This window comes from Euprymna scolopes, chromosome 30 (genome assembly GCF_053919585.1).
Source record: "Euprymna scolopes isolate OS-2025 chromosome 30, ASM5391958v1, whole genome shotgun sequence".
Lineage (NCBI taxonomy): Eukaryota > Metazoa > Mollusca > Cephalopoda > Sepiida > Sepiolidae > Euprymna > Euprymna scolopes.
The window spans coordinates 16,895,059-16,914,761 of NC_136511.1; the positions used below are offsets into that span (position 1 = coordinate 16,895,059).

The following is a 19,703-nucleotide window of genomic DNA, read 5'->3' on the forward strand; positions in this document are numbered from 1 at the left end:
GGACGTTTACGTAGAAAAAGTGGTTGATTTAATAAGAAAGAACGATCTCCGTGGGATCCGTTCACTCATGGATCCCTTAACACTGCTAATTCGGCAGGCGATTGTCTGCCAAAAGGTCGACAAAAAATCTCTACTCAGATACACCTGTGAACTCGGCTTTACAAACATCGTGAAATATTTCTTGGACGAATGTGGGGCTGATATCTCTGAGCGTTACGAGTTTCATAAAATTTGGTTATCACCATTACGAGTCTCCATCAATAATCTTGATGGTGCTACGTTCAGTTTATTGCTCCAACGTGGAGCTGTTGCTGCTGACGTACACGAGGCCATCAGATGTGTTCAGTACGTCTCAAAAAAGAAATATTTCGATGTACTCGATATTTTAAGAAGGTATATCAATGAAATTATATCTATAGAATTCGCCTACGATCTTCCCGATTTATTTGGCTATCTGGATGATAAAATTTTAAATAATGTGAAGCCATTTTTATCTGCAGTGGCCGCTGGAAATGTTGGCAAAATGAAAACGTGTCTGCCATATTGTATAGACCCAAAGGCAACTAACTATTTACGAGAAAACGCCTTGTGCATAGCCATCTTGAATAAGAAGAACAATGCGGTGCACTTTTTGTTGAATTATAAAATATTCTCGATCATGGATTATGTGTGTGCTCTAGAGATATACGGAGCGAAATTTGTAAATTGAATTTTGCGTAGACAAAGGGCTGCAGTGTTGGAGGAAAGCGTTAAGAATTCGAACCGAACATTCGTTTGGCGTTTCCGATGAGTTCCAGAATGAACTCCCAACTGATTTAGGGTTGAAATTAAGTTGCTAAGAACTCGATACTCTTGAGAATACTCCTACCGAGCTTCATGCCCAGGTATTGCGTGTTTTTCGTCGTTTACTTCCTCCAACCAGCCAGATTCTCACGAATACATTTTTTGAGGGTTGCACAACATCCCAACACTCAAAAGGACTAAGTTTCTCTGGACTTGTTGAGTTTCACTTTTTCCTCTTATTGGCTCTGATTCTCCTAACTGTATGTCTAAAAGATCTTCAACCCGTTGCTTTGCATCCAACTTGAATGTTATTCCTCAAACAAGGATGAGCTTTTCACTAAATTAAATCTGTTTTATGAAGGAAGGTGATTGGAAACTGTTGCCGAAGCGTCAGAATAAATTTCCCTTTGTTATTTATAAACCTTTTAAACAGGTACTTCATTTTCTAACGGTCCTGAGAAATTAGATCCGACGTAGAAATGTTACTTCCGACGTGAAGTAGCATTCTAAACCTAACAACGTTACTTCATTTATCGATTAAAAAAATGGCTGAATATTCTGTGATTTGCTTCATCATCAGCATCATAGAAGAAACACTTAATTGCATCCTCAGAATGTATTTCTGCATGGTTTTATTGAATCTAAAAATGTTTAATTCCTTGTAAAATCCAAGACTTTATTCTTATTCTGCTCCAACATTTGTCTGCCAATTGCTTTCTATCCAAACAATTCTTGAGCCTTACCAAAACCCTATGTTTACAATATTAATTGCTAGTGTTCAGTTTTGATCTTAAAAATTTCTTGAATATTTCGGTTATTCTTTCACTTGTGCTCTGCTCGTTAAAACTTAATTTCAAATATTTAACAATACGAGCAGCACGTACTTGAGTTGCCTCGGATTTTGTACTTGCAATTTTACTTCGCTTGTAATAATTTCAAATGACTTTTTTTAACGAGTAAATAAATTTAACATTTTACAAATCCTGCTTATTCGTATTTGGAACTGGGGGGGGGCAACATGATTCGTATTTGGAGCGTAACTTTTACAAATAAGTAAATATAATCAGCTTCAAAAATGCTGATAATGTGATTAATGCAGGGAAGGAGACCTTTTCTTCCTAGTATATGCCTCATTATACATGCGAATAGAAAATGCTTATAAAATATGAAAATAGAATTATTTAATGCTGCATTTTCAAATAAAACTTGATCGTTTAATAGTAATTTTTTTTTTTTTTTTTTTACACAGTGGTCACCACTTATCAAAGCCCGGAAGCCACTCAGGGATAAGGATTATTGCAAGTACGTACATTTACTTAAGGGGGCGGTTCATTAGGAATTTGTTAACGTTGGACTTGAACAAATCCAAGTTGTAGTCAGGTGGGAAGATGGCAGACGGAACAGTTCCACAGGCGTGCAGTTCTAAGAAAGAAGCTTTGTTCATGGAATCCACGTTTTGATTTAAGCACAGATAAAGAGTGGGGGAAATTTTTCAAAGTGGATTCGGCTAGACGGGTGTTTTTTCGTGAAAGATTGGCGAGGGGGGATCAGAGATTGAAGTTCAGACGAGCACCTGCCATGGAAATAACGATAAAACAAGGATAGGCTCGCAACGTCTCTTCTGTGGGAGAGAGGCTGCAGGGTAGAGAAAAGGGCCTCCCCCACCAAGCCACGAAGTCTATTTTGTACTCTGTCAAGGCAGGACAGGCTGTTTTTAGCAGCTCCTGCCCAGATATGGCAGCAGTATTCCATCCTTGGACGTACTTGGCTTTTATATAGATAGAAATTATCTATATAGATAGAAACCTTACTTGTACTAATAAGTTGTCAGTTTTTATCTTAAATTTAAATATTTAGAATCTTGTAATCATGCTCTGCTCGGTAAAACAGTTTTCAAATGATATTGATCAATACGAACTACACGTACATTTTTTTTTTTCACATAGGAGTCGCCACTTATCCAGGCCCGGAGGCCATTCGAGGATAAGGGTTAATAAGCGTTCAGTAATCAATGGGACAATGTCGTAATAATTGTTAGTAGTGAAAAGCTGCATTGTTTCCAGAAAATTGAACACCTTGTCTAATTCTCCTAATAAGTATAATAGGAAATCCACTGTCTAAGACGCACTTGATATTTAGAATTAAAAATTTTAGTTAAAAACACCATACAAGTGTAAATTTATTTTAATACGAATTTCTACTAAAATTAAATTCGTCTTTTTACTATATATGTAATTTTTTTTCACTCGGATCATGCTGGGGTTAAAGCCTGGCACGTCCTTCGCTTGTAAATTGAGGTTGAATGAGTTCTAAATGTCCGATAACAGTGAAACGTACAATCGAACGCATGTTTCAAAATAATAGGGAATCCACTCGTAAGCATATTAGCTTAACAATCGTAAATTCTTGTGGACAGGTGGTACAAAATATTTTATGAAACTGGACCCTACAAATGTCATTGTTGCTTGAATCTTATGTGTGTGCATATATAGGGTTTGTATTACTGTACACATAGATTCGAAAAAGTTGTCAAAAAACAAATATATAACAAATAAATGTCATCAGAGGCAAGATAAGTTATTTTTCTGCCAAACTGGATATAATTTTCGTGTTTTTATTCAATGTAACATATTTATTCAGCTCGAAAAGCATACAGTGTTTACCGATGTAAAGTGAAAATTCAAAATGGCGCCCGACTCTCTTTAACACGGTAAGTTCGGGAAAGGGTGTTATAAATAATAAACTAGACAAAATACTGTTAGAAATTCGCTCAATATATGTTACCGTGACATAAGTTGACATATATTCGGTGGTTTTTAATAGTATTTTGTCTAGTTTATTATTTATAACAGCTTTTCCCAAACTTACCGTGTTAAAGAGAGAGTCCGACGCCATTTTAAATTTTCCAATACATCGGTAAACACTGCATGTTTTTCGAGCTGAATAAGCATGTTACATTGAATGAAAACACAAAAAATATATCCAGTTTGGTAGAAAAGTAACTTATCTTGCCTTTGATAACATTTATTTGTTATATATTTTTTTTTTGAAATTTTTTCGAATCTGTGTACAGTAATACAAACCCAATATATATATATATATATATATATATATAACAAATACTTTCTAACATGTATGTTAGTCCTAAGCTTTTGCAATATATTTTCCATAAATTTTAATCAATTTGAAACAATTTTATTCGTTTCAATTTTATTAATATTTTTATGTTTTTGTTTAATCTTAAACTTTTTATTATAAAATCTTATATAGAATCCTGAACAGAAGCGTGTGCTCCATCCCAACTATTATCAATGGACCTGAGGTAATCTCGTCAGCATCAGACAAAGCCAAACTCTTTGTCAAGAACTTTGCAGCTAATTCTACCCTTTGCGACCAAGGCCGCCAACCCCCAATATTTCCTCCTGTATCAGAAAACACGCTATGTGATATACGTATATCTGTACGTGATGTTGTGAAGCTAATCAAAAGCCTTGATTCCAGTAAAGCAACTGGCCCTGACGGTATTCCAATTATAGTACTCAAAAAAACTTCAGCCTGAACTAGCGCCCATACTTACAAAACTGTTTAAACGTTGTCTTAAGGAGAATAGTTTCCCATCTCCCTGGAAAATCTCATCAGTATGCCCTGTATTTAAGAATTCAGGTGATCGCTCATCCCCCCCCCCCTCAGTACAGGCCAATAAGTCTCCTGTGCGTCATGAGTAAGTTGCTAGAATCTGTGTTAAATACAGAAGTAATCAACCATCTCAACAAAAATAACCTTCTTAGTGACACTCAATATGGTTTCCGTTCTGCTAGATCTACAGCAGATGTGCTTACAGTTATATCTCATAGGATTAGCAAATCTCTCGACGGTGGCAATCTTTCTAGGGCAATTGCTCTTGACATATCAAAGGCCTTTCATAGGGTATGGCATAAAGGGTTACTTCATAAGATCGCTAGCTATGGTATAGCTGGAAAAGTCTTCTCAATTATTAAATCATTTCTTTCTGATAGGTTCATAAGTGTAGTAGTTGAGGGGCAAAAATCAGAAGCTCACAGTATTAATGCTGGTGTCCCTCAGGGGTCCATCCTGGGCCCAACTCTTTTCCTGATCTACATTAATGATCTTTCAAATCACATCCTTACATCATTTGTAGACATTTATGCTGACGACACTACCATTTATGGTAGCACATCTAAGACAGTAAACGACCAAGTTCTCTCCAATTCTCTTTCCTCTGATCTTGAGCACGTAGTACAATGGAGAAAGGAGTGGCTGGTTACTTTTAATGCATCTAAAACCAAGCTTCTCTCTTTACATCATCAACATTCTAATCCACATTTGGCATCAATTGAAATGAATGGCTCTCGTCTTCAGGAGGCCTCAAGTTTTGACAAGCTTCTGGGCTTGACCATTACTCCTGATCTTAAATGGAACATGTAGATCAAATCTGTTGCCAAGGCCGCTGGGAAAATGGTGGGATCTTTCTATCGATCCGGTAGATATCTCACTGCTGATGCTATTCTCTATCTATATAAGAGCCAGGTACGTCCAAGGATGGAATACTGTTGCCACATCTGGGCAGGAGCTGCTAGAAAGGACTTGTTCAAAATAGACTTCGTAGCCTTGTAGGAGATGTCCTTTTCTCCTCCTTGCAACCTCTATCTCACAGAAGAGATGTTGCGAGTTTGTCTCTGATGTATCGTTATTTTCATGGAAAGTGTTCGACTAAGCTTCAATCTATGGTCCCCCCTCGCCAAACTTTCACAAGAAACACTCGTCTAGCTGTAAACACTATCAATAATTCCCTCCACTCTTTATCTGTGCCTAAACCTAAACGTAGATTCCATGAACAAAGCTTCTTTCTTAGAACTGCACGCCTGTGGAATTGTCTTCCGATTTCCTGCTTTCCGGCTGACTACAATATGGTTGTGTTCAAGTCTAAAGTAAACAAGTTCTTGATGAGCCGTTCCATATAAGTTATCAAATTTACCAAATTTTCATTACTAATTATTACTATATTGTCCAATTTCTACTGTACACTCTTTAACCCTTATCCTTGAGTGGCCTCTGGGCCTTGATAATGTGGTGATGCCTATGTAAAAAAAAAAAAAAAAAAAAAATTTGATCGATAATTATCGAAATTCAACGTAACTTCCTCGCATTCTTAAGTATTTTTCGTTTACGATCTCTAGATTGTGGTGTTTTGAAAATTTATTTCATAGAATTTCTTTTTTTTTTTTTTTTTTTTTTTTTTTAAGATCCAAAACTATTTAACTTGTCCTTCAACACTTGCCTTCCAGTGGCTAAATTTCTAATTTAATTTTCTTTTTTTTTTCCAAAAGAAAAATTGACTTACGTAAATCAAACGTTTAAAAATGCTAACTCCTAATAAGTTGTCAGTTTTTATCTTAAATTTAAATATTTAGAATCTTGTAATCATGCTCTGCTCAGTAGAACAGTTTTCAAATGATATTGATCAATACGAACTACACGTACATTTTTTTTTCACATAGGAGTCGCCACTTATCCAGGCCCGGAGGCCATTCGAGGATAAGGGTTAATAAGCGTTCAGTAATCAATGGGACAATGTCGTAATAATTGTTAGTAGTGAAAATTGCGGTACGGGTTCGAAACTGCCTGCCTACTACCACTTACTTAAACACATACTTCCAAACAGCTGGTCATCCAGGCTAGTCTATAATATAAATATCGCCTGTCTGTTTAAATGTATGTATATATGTCTGCCTAAAACTTTCGACAGAGATGACGGATTTTCACTAGGTCGGTATCGTTTTGAAGCTCCAAACTTTGTGCGATAAATATTTAAAAAATGGCTAAAAATATTAATTCTTTCCCCCTAAAATGGGCCCTTTTCTACAAGAAGGGGTCGCTTTTTTATTTTTTTATTCTTTATTTATTTTTTTTTTTTTTTTTTTTTTTTTTTTTCGCCGATATTTTCGAAAGTCATCCTCTTTCGATTTCTTTGGCAAACCTTAATATAAACATTCGCCACTTCCGGTTTGGCGATGGACGCAACGTTTTTTTTTTTTTTTTTTTTTTTTTTTTTTTTTTTTTCTTCTCCTTCGTGGTACGGTTTCAAGCCTGCCTCTGCACTACCTATTTTTCTGCTCAACACACCTCCCGGATGGCTGGTTTGCGAGGAAATCAGCAGCTGCAGCAGTTGAATAAACCGAATATGCAAATCAGGAAGTGTGCCCGAGAAGTGGAAAAAGAGAAAACTGCACTAAATTCTTGGGAGAAGAAGAAAGTGCGCATCGAAGAGAATGAACGTGTGGAGTAGAGGACGAGGATCAAAAATAAAATTGAATTTTTTTTAACTACGAAACCTTTAGAAGTGGGGGGGGGAATACAGGATGACTACCATCACCCTGTTTATTAAACAAACAAAATAGAAGCCATATATGTAGTAAGTGTCCTGTATCTTGCATCACGTTATGAGCGATTTATCAGTTTGCTGGTTTATTCTACTTTTGTAAAAATGTAGTAATAGACCTCATATCTGAATAAGAACAAGCAAAAAGTCTACAAATTGAATATTAAAAAGTATATTCGTGTAAACTCATTCAATAGAAAATAACTCCATAACTCTTCCTATATAAGAGCCAGGTACGTCCAAGGATGGAGTACTGTTACCACATCTGGGCAGGAGCTGCTGGAAAGACATCCTACTTTGACTGAGTTCAAAACGGACTTTGTAGCCTAGTGGGGAGTACCTTTTCTCTTCCCTGCAACCTCTCTCACAGAAGATGTTGCGAGACTGTCTCTGCTTTATCGTTATTTTCATTGAAAGTGCTCGCCTGAGCTCCAATCTATGGCCCCCCTCCCTAAACTTTCACGAGAAACACTCGCCTAGCTAAAAACTATCAATAATTCCCCCTACTCTTTATCCATGCCTAAACCTAATCGCAGGTTCCATGAACAAAGTTTCTTTCTTAGAACTGCACAACTGTGGAACTCTTTTCCTTTTGACTGCTTCCCAGCTGACTATGGTCGTCTTCAAGTCCAATGTAAACTAGTTCTTGATGAGCCGTTCCCCTTAAGTAATCTAATTTACCAAATTTCAATTACTAACAATTATTACAGTATTGTCCCATTGACCACTGTACGCTTATTGACTCCTATCATCGATTGGCCTCCGGGCCTTGATAAGTGGTGATTCCTTCGTAAAAACAAAAAAACTGGTACCCATTATTGCAAAACTGCAATCGATGCATAAAGGAGAAATGCTTCTCAAACCTTAGAAAACCTCATTAGTTTGCCCAATATTTAAAAATAGGTGAGATTAGTCTTCTGTGTGTCATGAGTAAGTTGCTAAAATCCGTGTTAAATAGTGAAATTGTCAACCACCTTAGCAAAAAGCAATTACTCAGCGAGAAGCAATGTGTTTTTTTTTTGGGGGGGGGGGTCTTTACAAAGGTGTCACCACTTATCAAGGCCTGGACACCATGCGAGAATAAGTATTAATGAGTGTACAGTAGTCAATGGAACAATATTTTAGTAACCATTTGTAGTGGAAATTTAGTAAATTGGATAATTTAAGGGAAACTGCTCATTAAGAACTTGTTTACGTTAGACTTGAAGATAACCATATTGTTATCAGCTGGAAACAGAAGTGTTGCAAAGGCGTGCATGTCTAAGAAAGAAGCTTTGTTCATGGAATTTATGTTTACATTTAGGCACAGATAAAGATTGGGAGAATTATTGATAGTGGTTTCGATAAACGAGTATTTTCCGTGAAAGCTTGGCGAAGGGGCCGTAGATTGGAACTCAGACGAGCACATGCCATGAAAATAACGATAAGGCAGATACAAGCTGGCAACGTCTCTTTGGGAAAGAGGTTGCAGTGAAGAGAAAGGGGCATACCTCACTAGGCTACGAAGTCTATTTTGAACTCTGTCATGGCAAGATAAGTGGCTTCTAGCAACTCCTGCCTAACACCTTAGAAAACCTAATCAGTTTGCCCACTATTGAAAAATAGTGGAGATTGGTCTTCTGCATCTCAGTAAAGACAAATTAATCTTTAGTGTGTCATGAGTAAATTGCTTGAATCCATGCTTAATAGACATTGTCATCCATCTCTGAAAAAAACAACCTATTCAGCTACAAACGATGTGGTTTCAGTTCGGCGAGATTTACAGACGAGGCAATGAGTGTGATTTCATATAAAATCAGTGAATCTATCAACGGAGGTTTCCTCTCATTAGCAATAAGTCTTGACATATCAAAAGTATTTGATAGGGTTTCACATAAAGTTCTACTTCACAAGATTTCCAGCTATGGTATATCTGGGAATGTTTTCCCAACCATTGTAAATATCCTCTTCTATAGGTTTATACAAGAAGTCAACGATGGGAAAAGTCTGAAGCTCAAAGTATCAACGCTGACGTGTCTCATCATGGGCTTAACATACTTCCTTATCTTCGTCAATAACTTCCAAATCACATTCTAAGTTCATACGTCAACGTATACAGATGACACTACGATCTATGGCAACACTTCAAAGACCAACAACCAAGATCTCTCTGAGTCTTTCTCTTCACGCCTTTAGCATGTGGTGCAATCTAGTAAAAAGTGGCTGGTTAAATTTGAACACCTCCAAATCCAAGCTTTTATCTTTACAGCATAAATACTTGGCCCCAATAGATATGGATGGCTCTCGTCTAAAAGAGCCTCCCTGTTTGGTGAAACTGCTGAGTCTGACCTTTTTACTCTTGACCTGAAACGGAAGACTTGCATCAAATATGTTGCATCAAATAAGGTCGCGGGAAAACCTGTTGCATTATTTTACTGCTCCACAAGGTATCTAATTCCCGACACAATCCTCGACCTGTATAAGAGCCAAATGCACCCTAAAATGGAGTACTGTTGTCATAGTTAGCCCAGAATTGCTCAGGGTACACTATCCTGCCTTGACAAAGTCCCAAACCGGCTCCCAAACCTTGTATGTAATGCCCTTTTTTCTTCACTGCAACCTCTTTCCCACAGAAGAGACGCTGCAAGCCGGTCTCTGCGCTATCGTTTTTTCATGAAAAAAGTTGCTCGTTTGAATATCAAGCTATTGTATCCTCTTGCCAAACTTTCATAAAAACCACTCGTCTAGCTACAGCAACTATCAAGTTTCCGGCATTCTCTATTTGTGCATAAATCTAAACATAAATTCCATGAACAAGGTTTCCTACCTAGAACTGCCCGCATGTGAGTCTTCCACTAGTCTGCTTTCCAGCTGACTACAATATAATCGTCTTCAAGTCCAATGTAAACAAGTTCTTGTTGAGCCGCTTCCCCTAAATAATTTATTTCTACACCATTTCCACCACTAACTATTAATACGCTGTTATCTCTGTGACTACCGTACACTCATTAACTCTTATCCTCAGGTGACTTTTGGGCCTTAATAAGTGGCGACTCCATGTAAAAAAAAAAAATGTATCTGTTCTACTTATCTGAAAGTACTTGGTCGATCTAACTAAAGTTTTGTATCGACATTTGTGATAAGGTGCAGCGAACTAAGTATTATGATATCTGTGCGGTGAAGAATGAATAGGAATTAGTTACAATACCAAATTTATCCTAAAAATTTTCTCGGAAACTACTGGACCGATCTTGGTTTATTTTTATACCTATTTTGTCCTGTTAGACACCCCCAAAGACTTTGCTACTCTGTCTACCTCTGCCTTATACCCAAACCCCCTGCCTATATATCTAATATCAAAGAAATCCTAGAAATATTGCCACATATTACCTAGCATATATTGTACTCTGAAATCCAGTATTATAGCCTTACAACTACCCACCCAGACCCACCCTTTTCGCCTTAAATCATCACCATAATACCCCTCCAAAAATGATATAGTACTTCATAGTGCTGTTGTCGTCTCGGTTGCATCTATCAAAAAATGCCCTCCTCCATACGAAGACTATATATTGTTAAAGCCTTAAAACGTATACTACATACATTTTATGACTATGATAAAGACCCTATACACCTTTCTACATTACACTCTATATAATACGATCCTCCTTTATTTAGAATTCGATACAACTCCCCTCAACATCATCTATAATTTTTATTGATCTATTTCGTTCCTAATGAATCCCGCGCTTGTATCCCCACTGTTACCTAGCATCTTATCTATTCTTCTGATGAGAAGCATTAGGCTTCGAAATGCCTTGGCATAAACAGTCCCTTCTATCCCCCGACTAATTGCTTGTAATCTTCTATTGAATAAATGAGCCAATCTATATCTACCAATATATAGTTTTGCGACTTCATTTCCCATTCCTATTGTTCTCCTATAGAAGCTCCAATGATAGTTGTTGAGCTTTATAATGTCCAGATAAGTCTCCTCTTATAGAATTGAGCTCACTCATTTCCTCTAACTCCTTAAGCTATGTATATATAATTTTAAAGAGTGCTTTTCTCTCTATCTAATCGTTTAAATTAGAAACTTATTTTTCTTATTTCAATTCAAGCTAGGTCAAAAAGCTGGGAAACAGCTCGCGATATCAACGAAGCGTTTGGTCCAGGAATCACTACTTAGCGCAAAGCACAATGGTGGTTTAAGAAATTTCGTGGCGGCGACGAAAATTTTGAAGATGATGAGCATAGTGGTCGGCCATCGTATGTTGACAACGATCAATTAAGAGCCTTAGTCAAAGCCAATCAACTGTTTGAGCACTTGCTTCTGAATTAGACGTAACGTATATGGTGATTTTCAACCACTTGAGAGAGATTGGAAAAACAAAAAACAAAAAACGCTGTTATGAAGTGTCATCTTCCCTTATACACAACAAGAACAGCCCGTTTCCCGATCGGGTTGTGACTTGCGATGAAAAGTGGGTTCTTTACAACAGCTGGCGACGCTCGACTCATTGCTTGGTCGCCGACGAAACTCCACGACATTTCACGAAGCCAAAGTTGCACCAAAAGAAGGTCATGATGACTGTTTGTGGTCTGCGACTGGTGTCATCCATTCTAGTTTTTGGAAGGCAAGCAAAACTAAAACAGAAAAAAAAAGCCCAATTCTCTTCCACAACAATGCCCGTCCGCACGTTGTTAAACCGACCCTGCAAAAGCTGAACGAATTGGTCTACAAAATTCAGCTTCGTCTGCAATACTCTCCATATCTCTTACCTACCAACTACAACTTTTTCAAGCATCTCGACAACGTTTTTGCGTGAGAAATGCTTCAAACCCCTAAGCGATATCAAAAACATCTTCAGCGACTTCATCGCCACCAGAACGCAAGATTTATACGGTACTGACATAAATACACTTGTTTTGCGTTAGCAAAAGTATATTTATTCTTATGGTGCTTATTTCGATCTATAAATTTTTGTTGGAGCCGAGATTTGTTCATCTTAGTTTAAAAATTAAAACCCGCAAGAACTTTCTTGTCAACCTGATATATAAAAGGAACTTTGTCTCTGTGTCCGTGCATGTATGTGAGTCCGTTTCCTATACACTCGAAAACGGCTGAGCTGTATTTTATGAAATCTCGCACGAATGTACATTATGTGCCTGGCAGTGTTATTAAAAACGTTTTCTATTGGAATGCCTTTGATCAGTATTGGTAATTGAAAAAATCCGATGAAAAATGGAACAGGCGATTTTGACCAAGGTTAACACCTTACACAGCCTAACATCACAAGTGTATTTAAGTTTTATGATGACATAAGCCGAAAAGCCCAACATATAAAATCAACAGTAGATTCTTTGATGTGACAGGGGCACGTTTGAAATGAATATTTCTGTTTAAAGCAGAATTGAAGCGTGATAATTAACTTTTGCTTTTAAACTTAAAAGCAAGCCGTTATATAGAAAAATGTTTTTTTTATAAAAACAAAAGTTCTCTACAGTGCAATGTAGACTACAACGTGGAAAGGCACGTGAAGCCTCCTCCCAGTTCATAGCGATGGGTCCCCAACTAGAGCAGGAAATCAATCGATTTGATTGAAAACTGGGCGATTTCACCGATTTTTATAACAATACAAATATAGGAGAGTGCTCCTTCATATATAAAAGAAGGATTGTTAATTTGGAGAGAGCTATGTAGAAAGATTATTACACAAATCGATGAAACTGACACGATGAAAAATGAAGTCATTAGTATAATTTCTAGTTGTAAAATCAATTCAAACATTAAAACAATCGAAACAATAATATTGATCATTGATTGTCTTGAATGGAGAAGGTGGAAGTGAATTTTTAAATCAACATAAGGGGATAATTAAAAAGAGGGATCATATGCGTTAATGCATAACATTGCTAAGTTAGAAACGAAGTGGAGAAAAAAATTAAACTAATAAAATATTGGTTAAAAAGAGTTTGTATTTATTTGCTTCCCCACTGAGCAAATTAGGCACAAGGCCGTTTTTTAATGTGGAGAGATTGGGGAAAAGTGGGACCAGCTCCCCGGGGAGTAAGGGGAGCTGGATAGTGACAATTAGTATGAAGGGTTTCTCCTACATTGACCAATAACTGATTGCTACAAGAGCAATGGTCTTATGTGTGGGGTTGTCCCCACATATAGTCTTTGCTTGAACTTTGGTGCCCAGGCCCCGTAGAGCCCGAGCTGAGCGAGTTGGTTAAAGAGTTTCAATCGTTTATATTTAAAGTTATTATATAATATTTATTCCACACAAAATTAGCACGTATTATTCGACACACGTGCGAATCTCTCGCCCACATTTGTTAACTACTTTGTCCAACATTAGCGGAAATTTTTCATTGGAAGACGATGCAGTCAGATATGCAAATATGGCAAGCATGCACTGCGTATGAAAATATAAAAATTGAAGAGTTTGTTCATTAAAACAGCCAGTCGGAACGAAACATAAGGTAACGCCCTTTCCTCCCTCTTAATCGCAGCGTTACGAAGGAAGTTTTTTTTTTTTCTATGATTTTCTAAACATTAAATAATGTTGGTTTTGTGTTAATTATTATTTCTCTCCAAACATTTCCGTTTTCATTTAAAACTTGTCTTTATTGGCTATGGATATGCGAAATTAGAATAGTCTCGAATGCATCTTTAACACTATCCTAAATACTTATAGACTTACATTTGCGAACATATATACAAACGTTACCTGGATACAATAATTAATACGGACAAAGTTATCGAATTTTTACAATTCTCAGTCTAATGTATTTAAATTTTAATTTTTTGCTAGATTATTTGGACTTTTAATTTTTTGCTAGATTATTTGGACTTTTAATTTTTTGCTAGATTATTTGGACTTTTAATTTTTTGCTAGATTATTTGGACTTTTAATTTTTTGCTAGATTATTTGGACTTTTAATTTTTTGCTAGATTATTTGGACTTTTAATTTTTTGCTAGATTATTTGGACCTTGAATAGAACTAACAAAGAACGTGTGTCTTTTCTGTATGGACATCTCGGGTTTGTATTACTGTACACATAGATTCGAAAAAGTTGTTAAAAAACAAATATATAACAAATAAATGTTATCAAAGGCAGGATAAGTTACTTTTTTACCAAACTGGATATATTTTTTTGTTTTTATTCAATGTAACATGTTTATTCAGCTCGAAAACTATACAGTGTTTACCGATGTATTGGAAAATTCAAGATGGCGCCCGACTCTCTCTTTAACACGGTAAGTTCAGGAAAAGATGTTATAAATAATAAACTAGACAAAATAGTTAGAAATTCGCTCAATATATGTTACTGTGACATAAGTTGACATATATTCGGTGTTTTTTTTAATAGTATTTTGTCTAGTTTATTATTTATAACACCTTTTCCCAAACTTACCGTGTTAAAGAGAGTGTCGGGCGCCATTTTGAATTTTCCAATACATCGGTAAACACTGCATGTTTTTCGAGCTGAATAAACATGTTACATTGAATAAAAGCACAAAAAATGTATCCTGTTTGGTAGAAAAGTAACTTATCTTGCCTTTGATAATATTTATTTGTTATATATTTGTTTTTTGACAACTTTTTCGAATCTGTGTACAGTAATACAAACCCGACATCTCATCGCTTTTCATATTTTTTTAATGTCTTGGTTACTGCGACATGTAGATACCATAGTTTTCCTTGAAATTAATATTTCTTAATGGAAGTTTTTGAACTCGATTGGCGAAAATTAGGATTTCTCAGTTAGCTCCCCCTAGATAAATAAATCCTAACTCCTGCATGGAGCTTAAAGAGAAAATAACTCTGGAATTGTTTGCATGGACACCTCATTTGTCGCTGATTTTCGTTATCCGACATGATTTTTAGTGTTAATCCTAAAAACTGATAACAATAACGCTCAACGATTTAATGTGGCAATTTTGAGATTTGTCGCAGAACACGAGAGCTGCTGTCACTCTTATTTGAGGTCCTGGTTCTGGCACACAAAACGGTAAGGAGGCTGACAAATATTTACCTCGTAGACTTACAACAATGAAATCGCTAGATGTGTCGGAAACTGGATTTTCAGCCGATATAGGTCTTGCACTACCGCGTTGCAACCGCCGTTACCAATGGTGGTATAACTTTTTTTTTTAAACGTAATCCCACTTAAATGAATATGATTTAAAATAGTTCATACATGTTCAAACTGTTTCTGTAATTAGTCTTGTACTATTTTTAACAATACATTTACATTTCCAAATCATTTCATTTTTGTTGCCTCTATTCTCTCGCAAGTCTTCAACCGTGGTACTCTCCGGTCTTAAATTACTGTATTTTATTTGAAACTTCATCGGTTCAAACCCTGAACATTACTCGTTTCATGTGTTTACCAAAATGGAGACTCTAAGGATTGAACTCTCGAACTGAAGTTTTAAAACCACAAAACGATGCTGTAATGTATAACGAGGGTTTGACTTATGTTTGAATTTTTAGGTAAAGTAAACTAAAGCTCGAATGTGCAACGGTCGAAACCTTGTGAAAACTACAATTTTAACATTGTTAAAAACCGCCGGAAAGAGAAATATTGAAATTCTAATTCTACCATTTTCTTTCAGATGGCCAGCGGTAGGGAAGTTGCCGTAGACAAAATGGTTGTACCTGGAGGACGACTTTTATATGATTTGATAACGAAGAACGAACTCGATGAGATCCGTTCACACATCGATCCCTTAACGCTGCGTACTCGACAGGCGATTGTCTGCCAAAACGTCGACAAAATAACTCTACTCGGATATGCCTGCGAACTCGGCTTTACCAACATCGTGAAATATCTCTTGGACGAATGTGGGGCTGATATCTCTGAGCGTTACGAGTCTAATAACACTCGATTATCACCATTGCGAGTTTCCATCAATAATCTTGATGGTGCTACGTTCAGTTTATTGCTCCAACGTGGAGCTGTTGCTGCTGACGTATACGAGGCCATCAGATGTGTTCAGTACGTCTCAAAAAAGCAATATTTCTATCTACTCTTTATTTTAAGAAAGTATATCGATGAAATTAAATCGATAGAATTTGTCTACGATCTTCGCGATTTATTTGCCTATCTGGATGATAAGGGTTTAAATAATGTGAAGCCATTTTTATCTGCAGTGGCCGCTGGAAATATTGACAAAATGAAAACGTGTCTGCCATATTGCATAGACCCAAAGGCAACTAACGATTTCGAAGAAAACGCCTTGTGCATAGCCATCTTGAATGAGAAGAACAATGCCGCGCAATTTCTGTTGAACTATAAAATCTTCTCGCTCAAAGATTATGCGCGTGCTCTAGAGATGTGCGGAGCTAAACTTATAGTACTTGAATTGCGCGTGGACAAGGGGTTGCAATGTTGGCGAAAAGCATTAAGAATTCGAACCAAACATTCGTTTGGCGTTTCCGATGAGTTCCAGAATGAACTCCCAACTGATTTAGGGTTGAAATTGAGTTGCGAAGAACTTAATACTCTTGAGAATACTCCTACCGAGCTTCATGCCCAGGCATTGCGTGTTTTTCGTCGTTTACTTCCTCCAACCAGCCATATTCTCACGAATACATTTTTGAGGGTTGCACAACATCCCAACACTCTAAAAGACTTTGTGCGAACGATTAAGCTACTTTGCGGACTTGTTGAATTGGACTTTTTCCCTCTTTTTGGCTTCTCTTCTTCTAACTGTATGGCTAAAAAGATCTTCGAAAAGTTGCTTTACATCCACCTAGAATGTTATTCCTCAAACAAGGATGAGCTTTTAACCAAATTAAAAACTCTGCTATATTTTCTGAAGAAAGGTGACTGGAAATTGTTGCTAAGTCGTCAGAATAAATTTCCCTCTGTTATTTATAAACGCCTTCTTGAACGTGTACTTCATTTTCTAACGGCCCTGAGTGAATTTCATCTGTTAGAGGACGACAAGGAATTGCAAAGAGATGTTATTTCCGACACGATGAAGTGGCATTCTAAACCTTACCCAACAACGTTACTTCATTTATCGATTAAAAAAATGGCTGAATATTCTGTGATTTGCTTCATTATCAGTTGTTCGGATAATGTGAATTGCACCGACAAGAGAGGAAACACTCCACTGCACGCCGCCGCTTCTCTTCCAGCAGAGTACCCTCATTTCTCACGTTTAGTAAACCTGTTAAAAGTTTCGGGAGGCAATATCAATGCACGTAATCGATCCGGTAAGACCCCATATGCGATGCTACAAAGTAAGGGTATCATCTAACGCCTTTTTTAATCTCTGTCGTTAAAATCTCTATCTGCTCAGACTATTGACCAGCCCAATCAGTATCATAGAAGATTACTGCGAAACACTTGCCTCATTTATTAAAATTCATGCAAATTAAGGATTTTTTTATCCTTTATTTTCTGATGAGCTTAAATCAAACTGCCGCCCAGTCGCATTGCGTGCAAGTAAGACACGTCTTAAGTCTTGTGAACTTCTTAGTACACGGAGCGTTCATATTGATTTGGTTGATCTGATATTTTTTAGTAACTGCGCAACTACTTTATAAATACATCAACGTCCCAGTAAAATATACCAAAATCTCCCTTCTATGTTATCTTTTCAAACACATTTGGTCAAAATTTATATCGATTTTCCAATATTTGATTGATTGTGGTATTCCGTAAATTTGAACCATTTTTATTTCGATAATTTTACTCCTTTCAATTTTATTCCCCAGAATGTCTACGTTGTTTTGTCTAATCTTAAATTTTTAATTCCTTGTAAAGTCCAAGACTTTATTCTTTATCTTATTCTGCTCCAACGCTTTCTAATAGTTTTCTTTCTATCCAAATATTTTAACCTTACCAAAACCACACTTGCTTAAAAATTCTAACTCCTATTGAGGTAGTGTTGTTTTGACCTTAAAAATAAAATATTTCGATTTTATTTTTTATTTTATTTTTTCAAATAACATTTTTTGAAATGAGTATAATTTTTAGTTTTAAATTTTATAAATCCTGCTTGTCCATATTTAGATATGGGGACAACATAATTCGTATTCTGGCTATGATTTTTACAAATAAGTAAACTGTAAATATTATCAGCTGTAAAAATGCTGATAATGTGATTAATGCAAGGAAGGAGACACTATCTTCCTAGTATATGCCTCGTTATACAGGTGAATAAAAATGAATATTAAATAAGTTGGAAATGGGCATTTTGCTTGCAGTTTTAACTTTACATTTTCAAATTAAACTTGTTCGCTAAATTTTAAATCTTGATACGGTATTTTTTTAGATTAGGTCCACCTCCGCAATTTTCTTTTAAATGACGACTTTTAGAAGTTTTCTACTATGTTGAATACGGAAATCGCATTGAAATTTTGCAGAAATAATTAGTTATCGAAATATAAAAAGTTGTATTATACATTGTATTCTTTGGCGGCCATCGTTTTTACGCGCGTGCGCCCGCTCCATAAACAAATCTGCGCGCGTAACAAAGATGGCCGCCAAATAATACAATGCATAATACAACTTCTTATATCTCGATAACTAATTATTTCTGCAAAATTTCAAGGCGATTTTCGTATTCAGCATAGTCGAAAACCTTTAAAAGAAAATTGTGGAGGTGGACCTAATCTGAAAATTTACCCTTGATACATCTAAATTTAATCAAAACTGCGTTGCATCCAGAAAGTTGAACACATGTTCAACTTAGTCATTTTTTTTTTTTTTTTTTTTTTTTTGTCGTTTACTGCACTCACGGGGGACCATGCATGCTTCACATTTTTGTAAAATCAAAAACTATTCATCTTATCCTCCAACAATGGTTAAATTTCCAATTTGATTTTCCATCCAAAAAATTGAGCCTTACGAAAACCACACGTTTAAATTTGGGAATTGGTGTCTTGCAAAGGAAAGAATGTCGTCAATGATCCTCTGGATTTAAAGAATACTCTTCCCACTCCTCTACATCAAGCTCTGCTTAATCAAGCAGTTCACCATGGACAAGGATAGTGACAGCTTCACGTACTTGTTTCAGGCTTTTCCAGAATTGACTGGAGAAAATCTGGCAGCTGATCAGAGATCCAGAGTTCGAAAACTCAACGGACAAAGTGGGACTAAAATGGTAGGTTATTAACCATAAGGCCAGAATCTTGCCAACATGATAGCTGGTTTCAGAAACCTGGACTCAAATCCTGAGTGTCAAGATGCACAATCTATTTTCGCATATGGACGGGTTTCCTGAGAAACTCGGTTCAATGAGATACTTTTTTTTGTTTTTATACACAGGAATCACCACTTATCAAGGCCCGAAGGCCACTCGAGGATAAAGGCTAAGGAGTATATATTAGTCAATGTTATTATAGCGTTCTTAACATAGATCATGGAATTTTTCTAAGTTGGATTACATAAGGGGACAGTTCACATTAAGAACTTGTTTACATTGGACTTGTGGTTGTAGTTCGTCTGATCAGGCAGGATCAGAACCAGAACCTGAATCCGAGATTGTAAATACCACCCTTCGCAGAAGCC

The 19,703-nt window shown here is 36.5% G+C and overlaps 1 protein-coding gene across 1 annotated transcript; it reads left to right on the forward strand.

Annotated features, from left to right (window-relative positions):
• The first annotated feature begins 2,030 nt into the window (after positions 1-2,030).
• On the forward strand, positions 2,031-19,386 carry LOC145254674 (protein fem-1 homolog C-like). Its single transcript, XM_080113319.1, has 2 exons — positions 2,031-2,085; positions 15,793-19,386. The coding sequence occupies exon 2, from the start codon at positions 15,793-15,795 to the stop codon at positions 17,443-17,445; it is 1,653 nt and encodes a 550-aa protein (XP_079969445.1). The 5' UTR covers positions 2,031-2,085; the 3' UTR covers positions 17,446-19,386.
• The last annotated feature ends 317 nt before the right edge of the window (positions 19,387-19,703 follow it).

Coding starts and splice junctions, on each gene's coding strand:
- LOC145254674 (XM_080113319.1), top strand. CDS start 15,793: ATGGCCAGCGGTAGGGAAGTTGCCGTAGACAAAATGGTTGTACCTGGA.